Source organism: Xenopus tropicalis, chromosome 6, assembly GCF_000004195.4.
Source record: "Xenopus tropicalis strain Nigerian chromosome 6, UCB_Xtro_10.0, whole genome shotgun sequence".
NCBI lineage: Eukaryota > Metazoa > Chordata > Amphibia > Anura > Pipidae > Xenopus > Xenopus tropicalis.
Window position 1 is genome coordinate 120,017,175 of NC_030682.2, and position 26,820 is coordinate 120,043,994.

Genomic DNA, 26,820 nt, shown 5'->3' on the forward strand with positions numbered 1-26,820 from the left:
AATTTCACCATCCCTATGGGCGAGGTCAAACATGGCGTTTTTATGTTACGGTTTTAAAAATGCAGTTTTGAGTCTAAATACACTAATAAAAACACATGCGGCTGCATTTCAGATTTTTCTCATTGCCCATAATTCCACTATTGCACGAGTTTGTGCTTCCCTTTGCTTTGTAGTGTCACATGCTCTGTACACTTTCTGTATCAAAAAAAGCCTTGGCGAAAGACAATTTTAGTAAACTTGCTAAAAAAAAGGCAAGTGAAAAAGAAAATTAGATGAAAAATGAATCCGGACTGATCATCAATACGTAATGTAACTACGTCACTAGCATACAACAACGCAAATACGTATATACACAATCCATCTCACAAGAGTTTGGCCGCCATATTGAAAATACACAGCGTATTTCAGCACAGTGTATTTCCAAACTTGTGGATCAATGGTATGGCGTTTCCTTTACATATTGGCGTTTTTGCTAAACATTGGCGTCATGACATGGCGGATGTCAGCTTTAAACCGCCCCGTGGGAATAGGTATAGTGTGTTTATCGTTATAATCCATAGGGCTTCATTTTGTGTGTATTAATGCTCGAATCACCGTTTTTAAAAGCGCAACGCAAAAACGCTCCGTTTGACCTCGCCCTACAGCTCTGCATGTAACTGTGTGAATATGGGGGTAAAGTCCACTTTCTCAAAACACTGAACTACCCAAACTGAGTGTACCAATAAACCCCAAGCAGTCTGGCTACCCCTCATAGTTGTTTGGATGCCTGTGCACCCAAAGCACAGAGGTTGCCTCTCTCTATCCAAGAAAGGTCATTCCTTCAAGCCTCGTTTCTGCCGGTCCCTAAAAAGCTGCAGCATAATAAAACCCCTCCTAATATACTTACCGCTACACTATGATTTCCCACACTGACACAACCGGCAAGGCAGGGATTGAAATACGTTATTCCATCTGAACCGCACACTGGCTCGTATTCATGGATTTTACAGCCGCAGTTGACATTGCACCCACCAGTTAAATTTCTGTGCGTCATGGTTAGCGTGGGTCTATAAAAGATACAGAAACAGTCTAGTTATTCAGAGTAATCGCAACTGCAGGACTTGAAGTCTCTATGGTTTCCACTGTAGTTGGGGTACAGATTCTCTAGAACGCAGAGGGAATTTAAGTCAGAATTTATCTCTTTACAATGGAAAAGGTGAAGGAGGGGGTAAATCACTCTGCGAGCCTTAGGGTGAAGACACACTGAGCTACTAGTAGCAGCTACATTTCCATGGCTACTAAACTCCAGAAAATACATTGCCATAGACAATACTGAGAACTGCCTCTGCTAAAACACATGTAGAGACTGTTATCAGTAAATGATCAGCATTGTCTATTTTAGTAGCCACGACAAGTAGCTGCTACTAGTAGCTCTGTTTGTCTAAGGGGGGTTGGGAAACAGTCCCTACAACACAAACAGGCAACTATGGTTTCCTTTCAGTCTGTGGAATCATGTATGCCTGGGTTAACAAATACATGTATAGTCAGTGTTTATGAGCCTTTTCTACATAACCCAACTGAATGAGCTCAGGGCAAAATGTTTAGCTAAACTGAATGTCCTTAAAACTGAATGTGATGAATTTTCATAGCCCTGCCCCTTACTCACCTCAAAACATCATTAATTTGGTAAACCCTAAAATTAGTGAAAACCTGTTTCAATTTTTGGTTTTCAGTCTTTCACAGGCATAAAATATCTGTCTTGTTTCCAAACTGTAAATATGGGGCCATTTTCATAATCTCAGTAAACAAATATCAGATTTATAAAGATAATATAAATCATTTTATTGGGCTTTATATAACTGTTTATAGCCTAGCTAATGAGCTAATGCAAGGCCGCTATACTCACCCAGTGGTGTAAGGGATGTTAATACCCCCAAGATTAATACTGTCACATCCGACAATGAACAAGGTGGAAAAGCAGAGCAGGGAAACCCCACAGCAGATCATGGCCAGCTTTGCAGACTCTCTTGCCCCAAGTTTCAACTTCTTAATGATGTAACCACCCAGTACAATGCCAACCCCCGCGCTTGGCACAATGATCAGGCCTGAAACAGAACATACATTTGAAAAAAATACGATCATTTGGCCTGTTTGAACTGTAATTATAATAGAGAGTATAAAGAGTTTATGAGCTGTTGAGCAGGAAATAATAATATCAGGCAAAATGCCAAATGGACACAACCATCTTGTCTCTTGCCTTTTGGAGTAATAATGTGGTATTTTTATTGCAATGCTTTTGTAAACACAGCACAAATACCAGGTTCTAATGAAGAAATAAGTGCTGACGAATGGGTATTTTTGTGTTAGTGGTGAGCGGGGTTAGAGGCAACTCACCTGCTGTTCATTTAGCCAACACAATAGGAATAGAAGATAAGTCAGAAAAGTAATGTCTATGTGATGTTGCTCTGCTAAAAAACTGAGGCATCTGACATCTGGTCAGTTCCTATCATTTACTTTAAAGCTCCTGAATATTTTTCCAAAATATTTTTCATCAGAGAATAATGTCATGAGCACTGAATGCCTAGGCTATGGGAAAGGTTATAGAATGAAAGCACCCAGTAAAAGAAGTGCTCTACAAATATGATTAAAGGAACTCTGCAACAGTTTTAATTATATATAAAAACAATTAAAGGTGTTATGAGACTAACCATAGCTTACATTATATAGTTACTTGTGCCTGTATGAAGAAATATATTTCCTTATTCTCATGTGAAATCACTGTCCCTTTTGTGGGACAATCAGAGAGACAAGCCAGTCAGTAAGAGTCAATGGCACACAGGGCCGTCTGGGAATAGTCACTTTATAAGGGAAAACTGCAGTAATCACAGCTGGTGCTGATCAGTCACATTCTGGCCAACTGAAAGCGATTGGCTTTGGCCTTAATAAAGCCTAAAAACGTGATGCCGTGTAACAGTCACTGCCAAGCAAAAACACGATCAACTGCCCCTTAAACTGTATCTCACTAAATCTGGCCAAGTTAACTTTACATAAAAATGAATGTAAAATAGACAAACAGTTTTTTTTAAGTTAACCTTTACTATATTATTAAATGGCCTATTCTTAGCGACTTTGCATTTGGTCTTCATTATTTATTTTTTGTGGAAGGGGTTGAGATCTGGTGGGACAGAGGTAGAAGAATGGAAATGTTACCTGTAGACTTGCTAGCAGGCAAACACCCTGAAGAAGCCAGAGACAGCCTAATATTAATTGAAAAATAAGGTTTTATTCAGAAGAGATACATGCCTGATACTAAAGCCTTGCGCATTTCATGCCACAGTATACTTAAGCAACCCTTACTGTCTCAGACATGTTTCTTTTTTATGTAAAACCTTACTTTTCATTTCCTATGGGCTGTTGCCTATTGCAGGATACAACTGGGTGTCTCATTATTACTGACAGTGCTTCACAGAGAGACTTGAGGGAGATTTGTGGGAAAATTTATTTTTTTAGTTGGATTCAGCACCTCAGAAATGAGCAATAACGCATGCACAAACTCAAATGCAAAATATGAAACAATAGAAAAAAAATATACATATATAAAATTATCATTGAGTGGTGAAATGACAAAAATGGTATTTGTATAGCTACTAGATACAGGCAAGGGTTTATATTGCATTCTCAGCCCTTTGCTGTCACCTCTAAATGTACATGGCACGACCTTGGGAAGTTCTTCTACCCAACAGAACCCTGCTTTGATTCCGTGCTAATGTTTCAGATCTATTTTTACCCCAGCTACGTCTGGGAGTCCGGCATATTTAATCATATTGTTTGTTCTAAAGAATCAATACGTTCAGTACTTTGAAAGGCATCAAAAACATCTATTTTTGTCAACTGCTCTATCTGAACCAATTGAATGTTTCTCAGATTTTCAGATAAAACCTTTTGCTTAACTTAATTTGACAAACTGGGGGGGGGGGGGGTTATAAACTGGGGCTTTACTTAACAACTTGTGTCAAGAAATAAAGCATCAGCCAAAGCACCCCCAGCACTGACTGCACAGTACCCTAAGGTTTTATACTAGAATGTCTAAAATATCTTTCCCCCAAGGTAATGTGTTAACTTCCTGCAGACTCCATATCTTATTTGTATCTTATTTGTGCAGTTATTATCTGTACAGTTATTTCACTAGTGGGGGAAGCCCTTGGAGTCTGATGAGAAATACTGCAGTAGCTACTGATACATGGCAACTCCCAGCATGCCACAGCTGGAAACTGCAGCTTAACAAAGGAGTAGACTAGAGATGCTACATATTAGTGGTCATTTAGTAAGACCTCAGGAAGAAGTGCAAGAACAGTAGGGGGTGTAACAGCGCGCCTGGGGTCTGACTGCACTTTGCACCTCATGTTGTATGTGCAGAGGGCAGAATCAGCTGACACAGGCCAACACCATTGTGCCCTTCATCCACCACTACACCCGATGCACTGACCCAATATATGGGCACCCAGTCCCCATTTCCCACCCTACCCCCTACCAGCATCTTTAATCTTACCCAGGAATGCGCAGAACTGGAAATGACATCGCCATTGGGCAGAAGTGATGTCACTCCAGAGGCAGTGGTCATGGTCAGGTCATGGGGACAAAAATAACAACTCAGAAAATGAGGCCTGCAACAAGTACCCAGGCAGGGCTCCCATGAATTACTTGCATGGTCTGGAAATCAAGCCTGTCTTGCAGGTATTCTGTGGATACCCAAACCCAATGCAGGACTGTTCCATCTCCTTTTCTGCTAAATCACAAATGCTCTGTGCAGTATAACTGTCTATATAGAATCTAGAAATTCCCTATATAAATCGGATTATAAATTAACTTAGATTACATAGTAGCTCAGGGCATTGAGCATTAGAATTTAATTATAAGCTTCTATGACAATGCATTTCATTTTCTGCTTCATGATTTTGACTACCCCAAAGCTTGGCTTCTTAACAGCTGCCCATCCAAAACATGGCCTAACAAGATCCAGTATGGCAAGCTCCAGTGTACAACTGCTTGTACAGTAAGTTCAGTATATAAAATACAGAATTTCTAGCCATATTTATTTTTAGTGTTCCTTCTTTAGACCCATACAGACGTCTCTGATCTCTCAGCTGTAGCTCAATTTTTGTGGGGCCATTGTGAAAGAGTTATTATTCCATGGGGCAGAAATAAAAAATCACTAGGAAAAAGAGACCCAAGATAAAACATAAGGAGAAAGTTCATTGGAAAAGTGGGTACATGATGTCTTTCTGGGCTCCGCATTAAAGGAAAGCTGAAACATTCTATTGGCCTGCACAGCTGGGAATTTAAAAAGTCTTTGTATGATCTCTTTCAAAATAGTGTACCCTATCTGATTTTAGGACAAATATCTTAAAAACAATCAGGTCTCCGGAGAAATGAGTTCTGTACCGGAAGTCACACTGATTTGATAAAAACAAAAAGGAAAGAGCTTATGAAGTGTATTACAGTCCTGGCTACTGGCAACAAATGTGTATCCCCAGGGAAATCAGTTCCAATGTACTGTTCCAGGAGTCACACTGATTAGTTAATAACATAAAAACAAAGATGTGTTCTTCAAAAGGAAACATCTTAGGGACTGCATAACTAAAGGTCCAGCAACAAACCTTTAGTACAATTTGCCAGGCAGCAGAATCGACTAGAAAAAATAATAGATGTACTTACCTTTATATAACTTACCAATGGCTTGGGTTCCCTACGTCTGTTGCCTGCACTTACTCATGGCTCATTTTCCTGCAAGGATCACACCCCCCCCCCTTATTTATACCTACAGTGATAATGATTGTCTTACCAGTGTAGATGCTGGCACTAGAAGCTGGGATGCCAAACTGTGACTCGATGAACTTGGGAATGAAGGTAATAAAAGCGGTGACAATGGCACTCTCAGCTGTATATGACAAACTCACAAAAAGGAATGTCATGTTGCTTAAAATTCTGACTGCTGCTCTTGGGAGGTCTAAAAAATGACAAGAAATGAATTATAAACAATGAATGGAAAAGCAAATATAAGCACGATTCTGCGCAATGAAGGGCATGTAATGGGTTTCCGGCTGTGCAATTGCTTCGTCTCTAAGCTTATTTATAACTATAACTAAGTGCTCTTGCTTGTTAATACTGTCAGAATACAAGGGCAAGAAAGGGGGGCATACATAACCACAGTAAAAACATTAGCAAAGGTTTTATGGATGAGGTTTGCTGAAGAATCTAATTCCTCAATAAGGGGTAAAGATTTAAGGTTGTCACTTTCCTGCAATTCACACAAATTGCAGAGATCCCTGAATCCATTACTTCACAGTGTGAGTTCTTTGCTTTTGTTTTCTTACTTATAGGGGATCATCAAAAACTAATTGCTGATTGGTTTCTATGGGAAACATTACTGGTGATGTTTGTCTCCAATGTTAATAAATATTCCCCTATGAGCCTAAGGGGGGGTGGGTGAGGAACTGGTCCCAGTGATCACACAGGTAGACTATCATGATCATCCTTTTAATCTGTGGAATCAGGTATATCTGTGTGAAAAGCTTAGAACTGACTCAAAGGTAGGGTTATTTTCCCTTTAATGCCAGCCATATGCTGGTGATGGTTTGATCAAACTTACAATATATATATTATTTTCTGGGTTATATTAGAATTTAAGGCTCTAGTATGTTTTCAGTGCATCTCTGATTTAATGCTGTTGATACAAAGCCCATAGTAGTGGAAAGAAATTGGGCTCATTTACGTTTGCAAGTGGAGTTGCAGTCTCTGCAATTCTCCAGCAGTCATTTGCGGGTAAAACCCCTTTCACTTTCAACTGAAGTTAAAACACACTGCAGCACTCTGAATCTTGTACAAAGTGTTTATTGTGTCAACAAATTAGGCAACGTTTCAGGCATAAGCCCTTTCTCAAGCCTCCACCTCCTTATCAGGTGGTAGCTTCAGGGTGCCCATCGCATCCAATGACAATAGGTGCAGCACATATGGGCAACTGTGCGTAGGCGTCACTCGCATGACAAACACAGGAAATGATGCCAGACAGACTAATGGCGTCTGAACTGTGCGTGCAGTTGCAATAATCTTACTGAACCAGGTGCTCACCTCCTTGTGACTGAGATAACACTGGTTGCACTGCACAGTGTATTGTGCAATTGCACTGGAATTTATACTCACAGTACTTGTGGATATACATGTGCCCCTATATGTGTATTTCTACTTTTTATAGGTTAGAGGAGGTAGATATTACAGAAGATTGTACACATAGCCCATGCTACTCACTAAAATCCAACACTATTTATATGACAAAGGTTATATTGAGATACATAATTATAGACAGCTATTATTGAAAGCTGATTAGTAAAGTGCTACTCAGTCACACTCAGTGCTCAGGACACTGCAGAAAATGAATGTGTGATTATTGTAAGCTCTTGTGAGCAGGGCCCATGGATCCCATTTTTATTCTGTAACCCTTGTTTGTTAAATTATTATTATAAGATAATTATTATAAGATCCCTCACTATTTGTTATCAATTGATGTAAAGCGCTGTATAACTGTATTACAGGTGCTATATAAATAAATGATGGTGCTAACAAATCCAAGTGGTGCTACATTTGTAACCATTTTAAATGTTTAACAAGAAGCAATTGAATGAAAGTGAATTGCCCCAGTGGTGACATCTATAATAGATGTATAGTAATACAAAAGATCTATAATAGATGTATCGTCAAATCAAGCCACATTAAACTAATTATACAAGGGCACTCTTCCATATGCTGAATCCTTTCTTAAACAATGGTTTCCCAGTGAAGGACAAGTATGCTAGCAGGCCCGGATTTGTGGAGAGGCCACAAAGGCCCGGGCCTAGGGTGGCAATGTAGGTCTCTATAAAAATATATATATCATAAAATAATTAGAATATATAATAAAATAAAAACAGCCCCAAATATATATTATATAATAGTAATAATATATATAAACAGCCCATATATAAAACTCTGGTTTATCTAAATACAGAATTTTCATAAAAATATACTTTTTTATTAGTATGTGCTATTGGGTAATCTAAACGGCCATTTGTAAGAAAACGGCCATTGTAAGTACTAAGATTGGCCCATGGGATCATATGATTCACAGTGCACACAAACAAACCAAGGCACACATACATGCTAGGCCCCATCAGCCAATTACTGGGTGAAGTTCTGTCTTTTACTCCCATGCTACTTCCTGTTAGTTAGGGTGGCCATACACAGGAAGATTCGCTCGTCTGGCGAGGTCAGCTTATCAATTTACAAGGGCGGGCATACGGGCCGTCAGATTGGGGGCCGCATCAATGAACCAATGTGGTCCCCGATCCGACATAAAATTAAACCTGCCTGATCGAGATCTGGTCAACTTTAGGCCAGATATCGGTCAGGTACGCTGGCAGGGGTGCCAATTCACGGGAAGAAAAGCTGACAAACTGGTCTAAAGGACCTGCATCGGCAGCTATAATCTGCCCGTGTATGGGCACCTGTTTTCCTGTTAGGTGATCTCTGAGGGAGCACACAGACCATCAGTAATTGGAGGCTCAAGGGAAAGGATGTATAACAACAATATTTACTGATTATATATATATAAATATATATATATATATATTCCCTTTGGTAAGAATCTTTAATAGGCCACTTAATATGATATATCATTTTAGTTAAGTATTCATTCTGGGGGTATAGTTTTCCTTTAAATAAGTGCAATGAAAAGTTAAGCTAAGGACAGAGGCTTCAATGAATCAATGTTCCCTGCATCCAACCTGTCAGCTTTCTGTTTAGAATATCCGAACAAGGCCATTTTAATGAACATAACAAACTCTTATAAAGCACCAGATTATTCTCCACATCATAGCAATTTTCATACACTATTCACAAGCCCCACAGAGAGGAGACACGTGACCCAAGCTAACACAATCATCTTGCCTTGAACAAAAATCTTCTTTATTATTGGACTGCGGAGTACTCATCTTGATCAGAGCTTTATAGATAAGTGCACAGAGGGGTTTTGCAGTGCATTTGTGCTGCAGTGCAAGTGGAACAGTATATAAAAGAATTAAGAGAGTTGTAGTTATCCCAGTATGGTTTTTCAATGGGGTCTTCATCACTCTAATGAAGGTCAATATTGGTATTCAAAACATTGGTCTGATTTCTTGATGATGTATATATAACTGAAACTTACCTAATTTATTTTGGTGTGCATTTTTTTTTTTTAAATACTTTTCATTATCTGAAAACCTATAAATCTATAAAGCTATGAATTACATAAAGGCCGTCTCCCATAACTTCCATTTTATTCAAATAATTCACATTTTTTAAAATGTTTTAATTTTCTATGTAATAATAAAACAGTACCTTGTACTTGATCCCAACTAACATATAATGAATCTTTTGTTGGAGTAAAAAATGTTTAAATGTTTTTTTTTAGCAAACCACGTTTTATTCATTCCTATGGGATTTTTAGAAGCATATTTATCGATAGGTTCACCAATTGATAAATATGCTTTTTAAAATCCCATAGGAATTAACAGAATGTGGATGTTTTTATGCATTATGCTCTAAAGTCACATTTTGATAAATCTAAAGTATGCTGATCCAAAATAGGGAAAAATTCCTTATCTGGTTGCTTGAGTTGGAAAGTAACACCTCAATATATACAATATTGTAATCTGGGGCTTAATGAGGTGTAACAAGTAACATGGGCATGACATGAAGAAACTCATTTTTATAGAAGGCATAAGGGGCACGTATGTTTCTATCACTTGTTCTCGATTCTTTCAGACCTTTGTTCTTTTAGATGGCAGGAAGCACAATCCTATTTTAAGATCAATGTCAGAGCTAAAATAGTAAAAATCTTTTATCCTTTTATAATTCTAATAATAGAGTACATCTCTCATCTTACCATACCTCCTTCTGTTATGGCGAGTCTGTGGATTACACGGCTTGTACTGCAATACGTTGAAGCTGGGTAGCTTTTTATTTGCTGTGCAGTTCAGCTTGTCCATGTTGCTTTACTCAGGGATTTTGAGTTTTTTACCCATTTTCCTACATTTTGGGGTTTCTAATAAGCATCCATTTTGTACCTGTTATTTTAGCAGCAGAACAGCGAGCACTAGAAGTGGAATATGCTGTTCTTTCAAACAATGGAGTACCCTGATCATGATATGACTAAGGACGAGTGCCCTGTATCTGGCACACAACAATTTATCAAGAAGATTTAAGCTGTGCTAGATGCAAGTTTATTCCATTCGATATATATTCCGTATGCACAAAACATACAAAGTTCATCCAATATGTCATCACTCTAAGGTCTCTATAGAGAAAGGGTAATGAGTCTAACTGAACGTTTGCGACACTTACTCAGTACATACATAGAGACATTTACCAGCGCATTTATAGAATTGGTATTGGCAATTGACAGAAGGGAAGATATACTAAGCTGTGAACAACCATACATTATACAGGCAGTGTCATTCTGTGGCTACTAAAGCAAATAAAGTGCTGTCTTGTATAAAAAAGGGCATTGACTCAAGGGATGAGAACATAATTTTGCTCCTTTATAGGTCCCTGGTAAGGCCTCACCTTGAGTATGCGGTGCAGTTTTGGGCTCCAGTCCTTAAGAAGGATATTAATGAGCTGGAGAGAGTGCAGAGACGTGCAACTAAACTGGTAAAGGGGATGGAAGATTTAAGCTATGAGGTTAGACTGTCGAGGTTGGGGTTGTTTTCTCTGGAAAAGAGGCGCTTGCGAGGGGACATGATTACTCTGTACAAGTACATTAGAGGGGATTATAGGCATGTTCTTTTTTCCCATAAAAACAATCAGCGCACCAGAGGTCACCCCTATAGATTAGAGGAACAGAGCTTCCATTTGAAGCAGCGTAGGTGGTTTTTCACGGTGAGGGCAGTGAGGTTGGGGAATGCCCTTCCTAGTGATGTGGTAATGGCAGATTCTGTTAATGCCTTTAAGAGGGGCTTGGATGAGTTCTTGAACAATCAGAATATCCAAGGCTATTGTGATACTAATATCTACAGTTAGTATTAGTGGTTGTATATACAGTTTATGTATGTGAGTGTATAGATTGGTAGGTGTGGATTGTGTGTGCTGGGTTTACTTGGATGGGTTGAACTTTATGGACTCTGGTCTTTTTTCAACCCTATGTAACTATGTAACCTAACTACCCATAATGCGCATATGAGCAGCCATACAGACAGCCCAACTGATCAGCTCGTCTTAACTTTCTGCATTGTACACTGGCAGATATAGGGCATCAGCAGAATAAAGGGCTGATTTATGGAAAATACAGGTGCAGGGGCACAAGTTTGTCTGACGGCTGTTCAGAAAATCCTATCCGTTACAGGTAGATGCAATAAAAGCCGCTTCTTGCACTTCCACATAGTTACACACGGTGATGTTTGATCTGTCCTGCCCTCTCTTGTAAATTGGGTGCAGTGCGCCTAATGACGCACCCCCCTCGCAGCCGCAATTACACTGGACTAATAGGGAAAATGCTGGTAAACTTGCACTTTGCATACTGCACTCCTTTCAGGTTGTAAATGAGCCCTTAGATGTACATAGAACAAGGATAACAAGCCGGATTGTTCGGTCACCATTCACATACTGAAAGTTGTATAAAGCTTGATTTTGTACAATGCATGCATGGCCAGTTTTAGAGTTCAAACAATTTGGCCAATTATGAAACAACATACATCTGAAATAATGGGAGCAAAATAAAAAAAAAAAATCAGGGTAAAAGAAATGTCAGTGGGTGAATAGGGCACCTGCCGGGGGGGCTTGTCTTCAATACTGTAGAAAGTCTTCGCTGGAGACTGTACACTGGATTTGAATAGCTAGGAATAAATCTCATCATTTAAAATATTCAATACATGCTTTCTTACCCTCTTACTGGCTCCCTGGTGTTACGGGGGGCTGCACACCAAAATATCCTGGCAAATACTATGTACCACTCTGATGCCACTGACAGATGCCACTAAATGTCATAGTATTACCTGTTATGGTCATTGCCATATGAAAGACACAGAGGGGCCTATTTATTATGCTGTGTAAAAAATGGTGTCAAAATTCGTCAGGCTTTGCCATTTAAAAAACTGCTTAATTTATTTATGTGTTTTTCTTCTACCAAAACTTGTGTAAAATAATGATGTAAAATCTGGTGTTTGAATGCTGAAGTTACCCATTTATTTTACACAACTTTTTACTGTTTTTTTGGCAAATTTCATTTTACACAGCATAACAAACAAGCCCCAGAATGTACAGGAATATAGTCATATACAGTAAGTGGAAGGTGTCAAATACACCTTGGAGCTAACTTAACCTGCTGTACGCTGCCAACCCCCTTCCATAAAGCTTATAGCCCATGCAGAGCAATATATCTTTGCTACCACGGACAACTAATCTCTCCAAAATGCAGATTACACATTGTTAAGCCACCTTGTGAGGAAACTTCGGGTGGCTTTGGAAAAACGAAGCGACATGTATACCTTCCCACTAGTGATTCACATTATTGCTGGAGGGAAGGCATGTCGGGGAGATTAGTTACCCACAGTAGAAAAGATTTATTGCAGGCAACTAATCTCCCCATGGGCCATAAGCCTAAAATATAGCAGACAAATGGTATCAGAACATCATTAGCACACCTTTAAAATTCTTCCCAAAGCCAATAGAGGGGCCGGGGTTGGCATCTGCTTTTGATTTGTTGCTGGATTTCTCTTTCAAGACATCATCCTCACTGGAAACATCATAAGAGTTTCCTTTCTTTTTCTTCTTCTTTCTCTGCCGAGGTGGAAGCTTTTTCGGAAAAGTAAACATTGGGAATATGACAAGTAGCATGGCCATGGCGCAAAGCAGAAATCCGCTCCACCTGAAAGAAGCAGCAGAAGCACTTATATTAAAGCTGCACACAGGGCATGGCCATATATATATACAGTATATATTTCCCCTATTAAAATATGTCTACAGAAAACGCATATAGCAGCCATCTATTCTGCATGTGTGTAGCAGTAAATACCTGTAATTGTTTTTTCCCTTTTACAGCAATACCAGGGCATAATCCTACAGTAATATTAACTGATGTTACAGCATTGCTGCATTCTCCCTTCCTCTGATCTGCACTTCCATTATATAGAAGCTCATCCTCCTGCTACCCTAGCCCTGGCTTTCCTGCCTACACAGCATTATGGTTTATACTAATACCTTGCTTTTTTGTTGCTATCACTGTTCATAGCGCAATGCAGCATATCAAAGCTAAATCCTCTGTCCAGTTATGGATTTCCTGCAGACATTTTTTTGCCAATAACATAATACTGACTCTCTAAATCAATGTAAGCGACACTGACTACTTATAAAAAGAAGTGCGAATTTTGTAGCATTAACCCAATATGCTGTTCTGTGGGGTGCATGCCCATGAGCATTTGCTAATGCAGCTGCAATGCCATCTATTTTCTTTAATCAATTGTGCCCATCCCAGTGGGTACAAATCAGCAGAGATGAATGAGACCAATTAATACCTGCGGAGCTGTGTGTATGTGAATGTACAGTAAGCATATAAGCAACCTCTCATGGGTACAAACCCTAATTGTGCTTAGGCACTATATTAAAGATTCATTGCCTTCCCCTACATCTGTGTCTGTTGATTTTGGGAAATATTTAATTGTTACATATGTTGCCTGTTAATGTGGGATAATTTTATATGCATTGTTCATGCTTGTTACAATTTTACCCATGACTAAATTTCAACCGTTTTCCACGAAACTTGGTAACTTGTGCTGGTTACTGGCTGAATGCAGAGAGTAGATGAGGCCCTGGGTAAGGCAGAAAGCTTGGGCTTCTATGGATGATTCTGATAGTTGATAACAGCTTTATTTTTTATTTATAGAGATTACTTATCATTCATACCAGTCCCTACACTAGTGGAGCTTAGGGCTAAGACAGACGGAGTTAATAGTTGCCGTGATTTTTAAAAAACAGTCGTGGCAACTTGTGCCACATGGTTGTATGCACAGAGGTTAGACACCGCTATTAGTTGGTATTTCTTAAAAGTCACGACAGCTAATCACCCCATCTGTGATTCACCCTTATAGTTTATCAGTCAAACATTAGGTGTTATCACGGTGACTAATCGCTGCAATGACACCTGACAGTCTTTAACTAATACAGCGTTGACTAATGCAGACAGTACAGGTATTGGACCCCTTATCTGGAAATCCATTATCCAGAAAGTTCTGAATTACGGAAAGGCCATCACCCATAGACTCCATTATAAGCAAATAATTTTAAATTTTTCAAAATGATTTCCTTTTTCTCTGTAATAATAAAACTGTACCTTGTACTTGATCCCAACTAAGATATAATTAATCCTTATTAGAGCCAACACAATCCTGTTGGGTTTAATTACTGTTTAATTACTGGTTAAATCATTTTTTCAGTAACTTAAGGTGGGTCCGAATTACAGAAAGATCCCTTATCCGGAAAACCCCAGGTGCCGAGCATTCTGGATAATGAGTCCCATACCTGTACTGTGTTTGTGGGGGGATGCTGCAGGCCTCCTGTGCTCTGAAATGGAGCAAAGATGCCTGTGGCCATGTTTCAAGAGCACCACATAGTGTGCAAAGTACAGAAAAACAAAATGGACGACTGTGGCCTTTTTTTTGCACTGTGCATTGTAAATGACCCTTACAAACTTCATGCAGATCCAGTGCCATGGCTGGACATAGGAGACCCCAGCACTACTAGGCAGCAGTGCCAAAATACAATGTGGGTGCTTGGAAGAAGGATAATTTTCTGAGCTTGAAAGAACCCAAATTGTGTTCAAAACTTGAAGAATGTATAAATAGAAATAGAATAAAATATAGAATTAGAAGTTGGTAAGTGATTACATTCAGGGAAAAGGGATCATTAGCTCTAACAAAATAGCTACTTATTCAGCACTGTGTACATTAAAAAAAAAAAGTTCTTACCAGTTCCCAATGAAACGAGGATCACTCTGCTCGATGTGAATAATGCTTCTGGGATCTACATAAAACCCAATGAGGACTCCGCCCAGTAAGTACCCTGCAGCAGGGCCGAGCGCGCCCATGACGTACATGATTGCTGTGAAAATACAGAAGTAGAAAACCTACAATAAGAATGGAATTCTCAGGCATGGAGTAAATGTCATGTGGTCTCCATTTTAAATTAGAGTTTTCTGACTGACTCATTGTTATTATGCTATTTGTTTCCTAAAACTATTTTATGTATTTAAATATTTTTTTTAAATGCATAAAATAGGAAACCCCACCTTGCGAGTCATGTAAGTGAGGTAAGGGCCTGTCCCCTTCCCTGTGGGCCCCCAGCAACCACTGCTCCCCATGTTGTCACACCAATGGAATTAGCCTTCTGTCACATATTGCCACATAAAGTAAAAACAACCAACAGAGAAAACCCTATATTAAAAGAGGGCACTTGTTTTTTAGTAGCCTGAAAATGTAATAATGTATTATTATTTTATCACGCAGAAACTGTATGGAATCAATCTGAAAGTTTAAGAATAGCACATGAAATATATAAGGTACCACACAAAATGGAGAGAAAAATAGCAGTTATCATTGTTTCCTAGTAAGAAGTGATTTCAGGGAACACTGGCTGCAGTGGAACCAATCTGTCTGGGCTCAAGGGGGAATGTTGCCTCTGTGGCACCGCTTTTCTGTGTGTGAGATCTTACATTGTTTTCCATGTTGGGAGACAAACTGAGAATTTTGAAAGCTGGGAAGCAGAGAGCAAGGCACATGGGATTTATGTGAGGTAAATATATTATCTATGACAGGACTGTATTCGATGTGTGTTTATAAGGTTTTGTTTTCTACCCCACCTCCCTGCTGTGGCTAATTGACACCAACCTGGTCAAAGTGTAATTTGCATGTAGTTATATGAAACACTGCTTTGCCCAACTATCCCTTCCACGTAGTGGATCTGTGGTTACAAAGAACAAGTGTATATGGGCTCATTAATGGGGGAGTAATGGGGTGGCTAAGTCAGAAAAAGCTAGTAGGTTTGTAAATATGCTAAATGACAACTTTTTATTTCAGGCAGTTCAAGAACCCACTAGGAATGACGCTATTTTGGACCTGGTGATTTCTAATAATAATGAACTCATCTCTAACATTTGTGTGGGTGAGCATTTGGGGAACAGTGATCACAACATGGTCTCCTTTGAGATAATGCTGCAGAGACAGCTCTATAAGGGAGTAACTAATACGCTCAATTTTAGACGTGCAGACTTTGCCAGTATAAGGGCATCTCTGCAATGTGTCAACTGGGAAAGGCTTTTCATGGGGTTAGACACAGAAGGAAAATGGAACATCTTTAAAACATTGCTTTGTAGGTATACACAACAGTATATCCCCCTTGTAAGCAAGGAGAGGCATCGCAAAGCAAAACCTTTATGGCTGAATAAAAGTGTTAGGGTCGAGGTTGGTAAGAAAAAACGTGCTTTTAGGGCATTCAAGTTAGCTGGGACAGCAGAAACTTTCATCAGGTACAAGGAAGCAAATAAAGCATGCAAAAAAGCTATCAAGCAAGCTAAAATAGAAATGGAAAGGGATATTGCTGCTAGGAGTAAAAAGAATCCTAAATTATTTTTTAATTATGTGAATAGTAAAAAAATGAAGCAAGAAGGGGTGGAAACTTTATTATCACGGGGGGGTAAGTTGGTTGATGAGAATGGGGAAAAAGCTGAAATTTTGAACTCTTATTTTTCATCTGTCTATACATCTGAGGAGCCAGATAATGAAGGCTTCCCTTGTAATATGCCCAGTTCTAGTAATTTAGCTACTGGCGCATGGGTCACTCGGGAGGAAATTCAAAAGAGACTTGAACATGTAAAGGTAAACAAAGGTCCAGGGCCGGAGAGGATTCATCCCAGGGTATTAAATGAGCTGAGCGCTGTGATTGCCAAACCTCTTCACTTAATTTTTCAGGATTCATTGAGGTCTGGCATGGTGCCAAGAGACTGGCGGATTGCTAATGTGGTGCCGTTATTTAAAAAGGGATCCCGTTCTCAGCCTGAAAACTATAGGCCTGTTAGTCTGACATCAGTAGTAGGAAAACTTTTGGAAGGGGTAATAAGGGATAGGGTACTTGAATACATTGCAGTTCACAATACTATTAGTTTGTGCCAGCATGGTTTTATGCGTAACAGATCTTGCCAGACTAATTTAGTCGCCTTTTATGAGGAGGTGAGCAGGAACCTCGATGCTGGAATGGCAGTTGATGTCATCTACTTGGACTTTGCTAAAGCGTTTGATACAGTACCTCACAGAAGGTTAATGATCAAATTAAGGAATATTGGCCTAGAACATAATATTTGTAATTGGATAGAGAACTGGCTGAAGGATAGAGTACAAAGAGTGGTGGTAAATGGAACATTTTCTAATTGGACCAGTGTGGTTAGTGGAGTACCGCAGGGGTCAGTCCTTGGGCCTTTGCTTTTTAACTTGTTTATTAATGACCTGGAGGTGGGCATAGACAGTACTGTTTCTATTTTTGCTGATGACACTAAATTGTGCAAAACTATAAGTTCCATGCAGGATGCTGCCGCTTTGCAGAGCGATTTGACAAAATTAGATAACTGGGCAGCAAACTGGAAAATGAGGTTCAATGTTGATAAGTGCAAAGTTATGCACTTTGGTAGAAATAATATAAACGCAAACTATCTACTGAATGGTAGTGTGTTGGGGGTTTCCTTAATGGAGAAGGATCTAGGGGTTTTTGTTGATAACAAGTTGTCTAATGCCAGGCAGTGTCATTCTGTGGCTACTAAAGCAAATAAAGTGCTGTCTTGTATAAAAAAGGGCATTGACTCAAGGGATGAGAACATAATTTTGCCCCTTTATAGGTCCCTGGTAAGGCCTCACCTTGAGTATGCAGTGCAGTTTTGGGCTCCAGTCCTTAAGAAGGATATTAATGAGCTGGAGAGAGTGCAGAGACGTGCAACTAAACTGGTTAAGGGGATGGAAGATTTTAACTATGAGGTGAGACTGTCAAGGTTGGGGTTGTTTTCTCTGGAAAAGAGGCGCTTGCGAGGGGACATGATTACTCTGTACAAGTACATTAGAGGGGATTATAGGCAGTTGGGGGATGTTCTTTTTTCCCATAAAAACAATCAGCGCACCAGAGGTCACCCCTTTAGATTAGAGGAAAGGAGCTTCCATTTGAAGCAGCGTAGGTGGTTTTTCACGGTGAGGGCAGTGAGGTTATGGAATGCCCTTCCTAGTGATGTGGTAATGGCAGATTCTGTTAATGCCTTTAAGAGGGGCCTGGATGAGTTCTTGATCAATCAGAATATCCAAGGCTATTGTGATACTAATATCTACAGTTAGTACTAGTGGTTGTATATATAGTGTATGTATGTGAGTGTATAGATTGGTAGGTGTGGGTTAAGTGTGCTGGGTTTACTTGGATGGGTTGAACTTGATGGACACTGGTCTTTTTTCAACCCTATGTAACTATGTAAATTAATGGCTTTGAGACTGATATAAAACCCTAATTAGTAATCGCTCATGTAGCTGGTAGAATGCAATGTAGGCATTTACAGAACTTTGTGCATTTCTATAACAGTGGCCTTTTATAGTTGCAACTAATATCCGGCAGTGGTTAGGTGCCTGCCATGCTGCAAGCTTGGGTGGCCATATTTAATAGGGGTTACGGATGCCTCCCATGCACCTGCCTCGAGTGCTTAGCAAAGAATGATAGCAAGAAACTAACTAGACCCTGACAAAGGGATTACTGTTGCTAACCATTGCCATCTGGAAAACAGATTAGTGCTGCTGATTGCTGCCAGCTGGCAAATGGATAATGAATGCTGATCACTGCCAATGGCCAGAAAAGTTGGCCACAGCTACATGGAGGTATTTAGAAATGACTAAAGGACACACGTATTTACAAATGGGATTGTGTCCTTTGTTTCTATTGTTGCATACAATTTGCAGAGTTTGTAATGATTATGGATGCCAATGAGGACATAGTACTCTGTGTGTCACAGACACAAGGTGTTATATAAAGGGTCCCCTATACAAATTTCACCACAGTGCGCCAATAGTTACAATAGGTCAGCCGTGGTCTGCAACCTCACGCCGGATGTGAGAACAGAGCTCCGTTGCAGTCTGCATCCTCTGCTGCACTTGGAAACAAACCTGTCCCTTCACTTAAAAAAATAGAAATGTATCAGAGCTAATTGCAGTGATAAAAATACCAGACTGTACCATTCTCAGATGGATATGTGAAAGGTTCCATTACTTGATAGCTGTCTACACTACCATACAATGCCTGTTAGGGTAGGAGATTCTGAATGTCTTTTCCTGCTGTTGGAAAATGCAACAATTTGTGACTTGCAATATACAGAATGAGCCCAGTGATACAAGTGCTCTTCAAAAATGCAATTTCTAACCTTATTATCTTCTGCTAACCCCTGCATATCGTAATGGAAGCCTTTCTTTGTCCTAGAAAGAAGTTCCCATCATCCCCATACAGACACTAATATTTTGTTCATAGCAGCTCAGAGTTGTGATAAAAAAAATCCATTATCCAGGCAAAGAAACTGAAATATCTGCAATACCTACTGTCACTGGCTTTTGTTCATTTGTCCTACTGACTTAATGAATAATACCAAAGTGAATGGTCCTAAGGAATATACAACCTAAATTGTGTTAGGAGGCACCAAACCTGAGGTGCTTTCTAGGGTAGAGAGTAATAACTCAAAATATTGCAAGGGTTCATAAATACCCAAAAGTAGGCCTGGACTGGGATTCAAAATAGGCCCTGGCTTTTCAAGTAAAGAGGTTCAAACAGCCCCTCTGGCATTTTCCAAAATCAACATTGTCGGACTGGGCCTGCCCCATAACCAAGGTAAATGACCTAGGTCCTCGTCACCACCTTTCACCCCACACTAGTGGGACAAACAGGAATGAATGGGTTTTAAATGAAAATTTGCCACAGTCTTACTTATAGACAGCAATTGGTCTTAACAACTCATTTATTAAGCTGTCTGAAAAAAAGGAATAGTGAGTAGTCAAATCACTATTTACCTTGTGTAATAAAGCAGGCATATGTTATACAGTGAAACCTGAAATTTACATACCCTTATTTTAAGTTTTCCTGCACTTTACACTGTTTTTGTTGTCCGGATATTAAAACATTTTTTCTTTTTAAAAAACGGTAAAATGGCGTTTCTGTTGTATACAACTTCCTTTGAGACCTGCTAAAGAATATCCGAGATAAGGGTTTGTAAAGGTTTTGCTTATTTACTGATCTTTAGAGAGGATTATTGTGTATGTGCAGTTGTAAGGAGCTTTGGTGACTTTTTCTGGCGATAGTTACTTATGTGCCATAAGCGCTACAATTCCTTTTAGCTATAAAGCCATATTGGCACGTTCCATTAAGGAATTTAGTCACTTGCATTAGGCGCTCACTCTTTTTTTGTGCTTTACTCAGCTTTTGTGCTACATGAGAAGTGGTACATACAAAACTTGGGGGATAGCCTATAAGCATTCCCTGGATAGGTTACCTCGCACATCTAACTTGTGGAGCTTTCAAACACGTTTAAGGCTAGCTATGCACTGCCCACTGCCTTATCCAAAAGTACTGCTGTAGTGCTCAGTTAATTCTAGTTATGCCTTTAGAATCACCCTTTGGACTAGTGACTCTACAAACATGAAAGAGTAACTTAGGTAGGCAAACATTATAAGATCCACTTGTTTGATCAGGTCCCTGAACCCCATATATGGAATAAGCTGCTGATTTTAGAGTGGGGGAGTGCTCGAATTCTATTGGCCCAGGCATGGCCACCTTACTTCTCATCTGCACAAACGGTAGTAAGACTTGTAACCTCTGAATTGTTTTGGGAGGGGTAATCACTGTGGGGGGGGTTACAAATCTGTTAGACACCCCAGACATTATAAACATTACTTTCCTTGTAATTTAAAACATAAAGTTGTGCAATGGACAAATAAGAGCATATGGGTTAGAATTGTCCGATGGGGTGATCTGATGTGGGGGGGCCATGAACATTACGTGTCACTATAGTTTCTTCCTAGAGAGGCTATAAGCTTAATTTTTTTGTCAGTTGCTACCAGTGCATTCCATAATGTTATTTGTATTCTGCCATTTTTAGATTCCTGTTAGTGCAACATCACAAAGGCAGGGTTTTATATTCCTTGGCAGCTGTGGGAAAGAGAATCTGGAAATGGCAGATTTGTTATATTTTAGCTGTGGATACATTTATAATAATATTGATTCAATTTTGCTGAGGCTTTTTACGTTAGCTACGTTAGCATTAAGTGACACAACAGCCTTTGATTTGGCTAAAAAAATTTAAAAAAAAGAAAGCCATTACTGCGTATCCATCATTCCCCAAATACTGATCACCCCAATGAACAGGCCCAGTTTCACCATCTGTCAATTAACGTCCAGCTAAGTGGCAGCTGTCAGCTCTGACTGCAGAGTGCCGTATTGCTCCATGTGTAGGCAAAGGATGATGCTTTCATATCATTGGTTTTAACTTTGAGCTTACTCTCTCTCTCTCTCTCTCTCTCAATTTTTGTATAATACAAAACTCCAAATAAAAAATATAGCTTGGAATACAAATCTTGAAAGTGGCAGAAATGAATAATCCTGGTCTTAAAAATCCGATGCCATAACTACATGATAAAATTGCAAATTATGGGTTCAGTGCTGCCACGGTCATCTAAGAAGCAATCCCTAGGCCAACAAAGGGAAGCAAATATAGGCTTTTTGCATGTTCATCATATAAGCTGTTTTTTCCTGTGTATTACACCAGGAGGAGGGATGTTGCTTAAGATACATGTTTCCACTTATAATATATTCATAGACACCATAAGGTATCATTTGTGCTTCAACACAATTTTTGTAGAGATTTATCAAACGTAAGACGTCACAATTGTGTGTAAGCATGGAACATCATACAGTAGTTCTGTCTTTACACACATCTGTTACACTGCAGGCTGGGGTAGCCTGTGTGGTACTTGGCCTTCTGTCTAGTTGGCGTGCTTGAATGCTAGCTAGCAAACGCTGAGAAGGATTATCTCAGTCAGTGGCCAATGGGCAGTTGCTAGTGTTGAAGATTAAGGACTGTGTTACCATCTGTTACTAGGCAGATATGGGAATTATGTATTGTATAGCTGTAGCTATTGGGTAGATGTTACTGCACTACAAAAGAAGAAACAAACAAACCATTGTAGTGACAGCATCATCTGACTATGGAGACTGCCAACAGCAGCAACGTATATATCTCTCTAACCTCTACTGGCAGACACTCAGCAGGAGGAATAGTACATATACACTACAGGAATGAAAATCTTGACCCTTCTTCCCAAGGCCAAGTGCAGCCGATGGAAGTTCACACTGTACTATTTATCTTACACTTGTCGGCATTAGGTTGTCCCATCTACATGCTAGTGCCATTGGATGTGCAGCTAAAAACTTCCTAGGTAGCCCCTATCATAGGCTGACTGGTCCACATGAGACACTCAGAATCCATAGCTGGTACATTTACTTTAAAGTCCTGAGAAATCCAAAAGCTTACTGTGTGCACAGAATACATTCCTTCCCTCTGCATATTCACATTTATGCAGACAATAAGGAGCTTGCCTTGGGCACAGTAAATCTAGAAATTCTCCAAAGACTACAACTGCAACAGCCTCAACTATTAATAGCCATGCAGAGTATGGATAAAATTGCTGCATACGGAGGATTTTCCTCCTGCAGATGAACAGCTACATGGTACTCCTTAGGTTCCCCTTAGGCCAACTCCCAGGTGATTCCCACATAGAGATTAATATATTACTAATGCAGGGACTGTCTTTTTTGCCTTTGCCACTTCTGGGCAGATAAGTAAAACACAGTTGCTGGAGGATTGTGTAGCAGCGGAAAAACACAGACTTCTGATTGGTGGGTCTGGAGGAATATCAATAAAATTAGGTGGCAACCAATAAGAGAAAGCAGAACACATAGTAACAGTTAATTTGGACAGCTGCAGCATATATACACATACAAGTACTAAGGGTATATATAATATTATATAAAGACATCAGCAATGGATAAATATATGAAGTACTTTAAAATGCTTTTGCTATAGGTGTATTAAACCCCTATTATGAGCCCTGCGCTATCACCAACCATATAGACAGGAAACCTTATCCTAGGCCTAATACACAACACTGTGAGTCTGCATCACAAGACTCCTGGGAGTAGATATTGCTAAGCACAGAGCCATAGCTATGTAATTATCCCTTCAGATACTCCTTTGCATTGTTACACAAATCATGCTTGAAGCTGCAGTCTCTTGATGTTCAAAAAGTTGCATTCTAGTCTGTAGCAACATGGGGCTGCTGAGAGTCAACCCAAATGTCATTTTTTTGCTAAATAAAAGAAAACAAAATTCTAAGCAACTTTGCAAACCTATATTGATTATACATTTATAATGTTTTTTTAGTTATTTGTATATATAACTGCTATTAAAAGCAGTGTTTGTCCTTTTCTATCCTCTGCCTTGGTGGCTCAGACTGTTGAAACAATGTAACACTAGGCAGCAGACTAACAGACCTGACTTACTGGAGGAGACTGACTGTTGCAACATTGTTTAAAAGATAACAACCAGGAGTTCAGCAAATGCTGCTTTCAGCAGAAATTACATTTACAAATAACTTTGAATGCACTAATAATTTTTAACAAATTCATATTGGAAAGTTGCTGAGAATCATTTTTTTTCATTTATTTTTGGGGTTGACATGTCCTTTAAGACTAATGCCATATGAGGGATAACATCAGATCCAACTAGTCTTCAGTAGGTATTCACCAAATCCAGGATTCAGTTCTAGATTTAGCCAAGATTCGTTTTTTCAGCAGGCTTGGCCAAATCCACACTCCTGGCTGAATCGAATCCAAATGCTTAAAATCACTTGACTTTTTATCATAAACACTGAAGTTGAAAATTCTCTTAAACCCTTCTGTATCCTAACTTGCATGGATGGATTTGGTTCGGTATTCAGCCAAATCTTTTACAAAGTGGATTAGGGGCATTCCTAGTCTCTATGAAACCCTTTTCTATACAATTTGTTTGTTACTCCATAGATCTGAATGTAGATGCAATGTCTTTTGTGTGGCTTGTCAAGTTGAGGTTGGATCACAAGGTGGGCATTAACTCTTGAAATACCTTTAAAGACACAGCAGTGTGATACCACTACCTAACAGATCACAAGCTGTTATTGGATTATGGGAAATGTCAAGCATGTCATGGGAAAACATGTTATTATCAAAACCCCCAGTTAATAGAGCTTCTCCAACAGAATCCTGCATTGAAATCTATTTTTTAAAGAGAAAACAGATTTTTTTTTATATTTAATTTTGAAGTGGACTGCCCCAGGGTCACACAGACATGTGACTTGTGCTTTAATAAATGTCAGCCTCTCTTTGCTGCTGTGCTGAAAGTGATTTCACCCCCCTCCCTTTCCCACCCCCAGCAGCCGATCAGCAGAACAATGGGAAGGAACCAAGATAGCACCTCCCAGTAGATATCAGAATAGCACTAGATAGTAAGAAATCCAAGTCCGGCTTGGGACTCCCCCAGTAACATGGGAGTAGGAGAAACAATAGGTTATCTGAAAGCAGTTCTAATGTGTAGCGCTGGCTCCTTCTGAAAGCTCAGACTCAGGCACAATGCACTGAGATGGCTGCCTATACACCAATATTACAGCCAAAAAAAAATACATTTGTTGGTTCAAGAATAAAATTTAAAATAGTAGAGCAAATTATTTGCTATGTAGCAAGTGTAATTTAGAAATAAAAAGTGCACCATAAAAATCAGAATTTTCCGTGTGATATACTTTGCCCATTAGTCGTCTGCCCACAGACCTCTGCTCCTGAGGGTCTTCTTTATAAATAATGAATGTTCCCATGACAATCTATACATATCACTGCAGTTGTTACCCACCATGTCACATAAGTAAGTAGTCTCTCCAGCTCGACCCAGGAGTCCTTGCTATTGCCTACAATCATTTCCCATTTCTTCCTATCATATATGCTCTCTGTGTGTTACATTTAATAAAAGACACTACTAAAAACATATAGACAAATAGAAACAAATAGATTTGTAACTGCCATTATGCCATTTATGGTATGTGTGGAGCAAAATACCTGTATCACTGTGAAAGATCTAGCCACTGACAAAAAAATATTTTGTGCAAAATAGGACGGGCCTACTTTGTACATCATGGTACCCTTTTTGGCTTCTGCTGAACACAAAGGGCAGTTAAGGAATCTACAATGTAATAAGTCTGTGGTTGGTTGTTACAACAAGCAAAGTTGAAGCCGGCTAGCAATACTTTCACTATATGCAGCTGTAAGGAATACTGTTACACTGGCATTTAAACAGAAGTGTAATAGTTTTGGGGGAATGTGACAATTATAATTATATTTAGCAGCTCTAGGATCTAATAGAGACCATAATACAAAACTCGGGCTAAAAAAATAACTCTTTAAAGACCAGCTTTAGAAAACTAATTTAGTAAAGAGAGTACCACTTGTAGATAACTGGAAGCAAAAGGAAATTATTATCCCTTCCAGTATATCCCTCACAGTTTTATTCTGCCTCTACATCATTCCAATTTTATTTATAAGTTTTTCCACAGTTTATTGATATCTATTTTTGCAATACCTTTTTTATGCAGATTTACCCCAGTGCAGTAATACTTTAGCAGTAGAGTTACGTCAGTCTAACTGCATTAAATTAATCAATATGAATTAGTTGCTATGGGTTACAGAATTGCACCAGTGTTATTGAATAGCCCACCATATTGTTTGAGGTTAGGTTACTTAGGGGCACATTTACTAAGCCACGAACGGGCCGAATGCGTCCGATTGCGTTTTTTTCGTAATGATCGGTATTTTGCAATTTTTTCTGAAAAATGTCGCGACTTTTTCGTTACTAATACGATTTGTGCGAAAAAACGCGATTTTTTCGTAGTCATTCCGAAAGTTGCGCAAAATCTGGCGATTTTTCGTAGTGTTAAAACTTGCGCAAAAAGTTGCGCTTTTTTCGTAGCGTTAAAACTTGCGCGAAACGTCGCACCTTTTAAGTTTTAACGCTACGAAAAAGGCGCAACTTTTCGCGCAAGTTTTAACGCTACGAAAAAATCTGGCGATTTTGCGCAACTTTCGGAGTGGCTACGAAAAACTTGTATTGGTAACGAAAAAGACGCCGAAAAAATCGCAAAAAATACGAAAAAGTCGCAAAATGTTAGTTTTCAAATCGGAATTTTTCCAATTCGGTTCAGATTCGTGTCTTAGTAAATGTGCCCCTTAGTATACTTGCTGCTCTAAATTCACTGGAATGGTCTATGTTGCCCCTGGAGACTCCTGCATTATAATAGGCTAACTACAAGCTTCAGGGTCACCAGGAAAAAATCAAGGAAAAAATATCTACTGAAATTGTGCATTAGGCTGAACCTTCCATTGGCACTCTATAGACCAGGGTCTGCTTGTTCATCTGTTACAGCCATGCTGTGCTGGAAATGCACTGGAAATATTCCAGGATTGTGAAGTGACTGGATGCACATAGGTATTTCAATACTCCTTTTAGGGGAAATACAAATGCCCTAGAGTTTATAACAGGACAATCTGAAATACAGTGAATTTGGCTATGTATGATGGGATAAGAGAGCTAAAGCCACATTCAGAGCAAGGCTTTAGCCATTGGAAATGTACAACAACAGATAGAGG

At 39.3% G+C, this 26,820-nt stretch overlaps 1 protein-coding gene across 1 annotated transcript in view; it reads right to left on the reverse strand.

Annotated features, from left to right (window-relative positions):
- The window catches only part of slco5a1 (solute carrier organic anion transporter family member 5A1), a 56,217-nt gene that overhangs the window by 20,029 nt on the left and 9,368 nt on the right, over nt 1–26,820 (reverse strand). The window contains exons 3-7 of the mRNA XM_002935324.5: nt 15,009–15,141; nt 12,690–12,913; nt 5,822–5,986; nt 1,886–2,084; nt 887–1,046 (exon numbers count right to left, since the gene is read on the reverse strand). Of these exons, the coding sequence (XP_002935370.3) occupies nt 887–1,046; nt 1,886–2,084; nt 5,822–5,986; nt 12,690–12,913; nt 15,009–15,141 (881 nt within the window). The remainder of the gene's footprint in view (nt 1–886; nt 1,047–1,885; nt 2,085–5,821; nt 5,987–12,689; nt 12,914–15,008; nt 15,142–26,820) is intronic.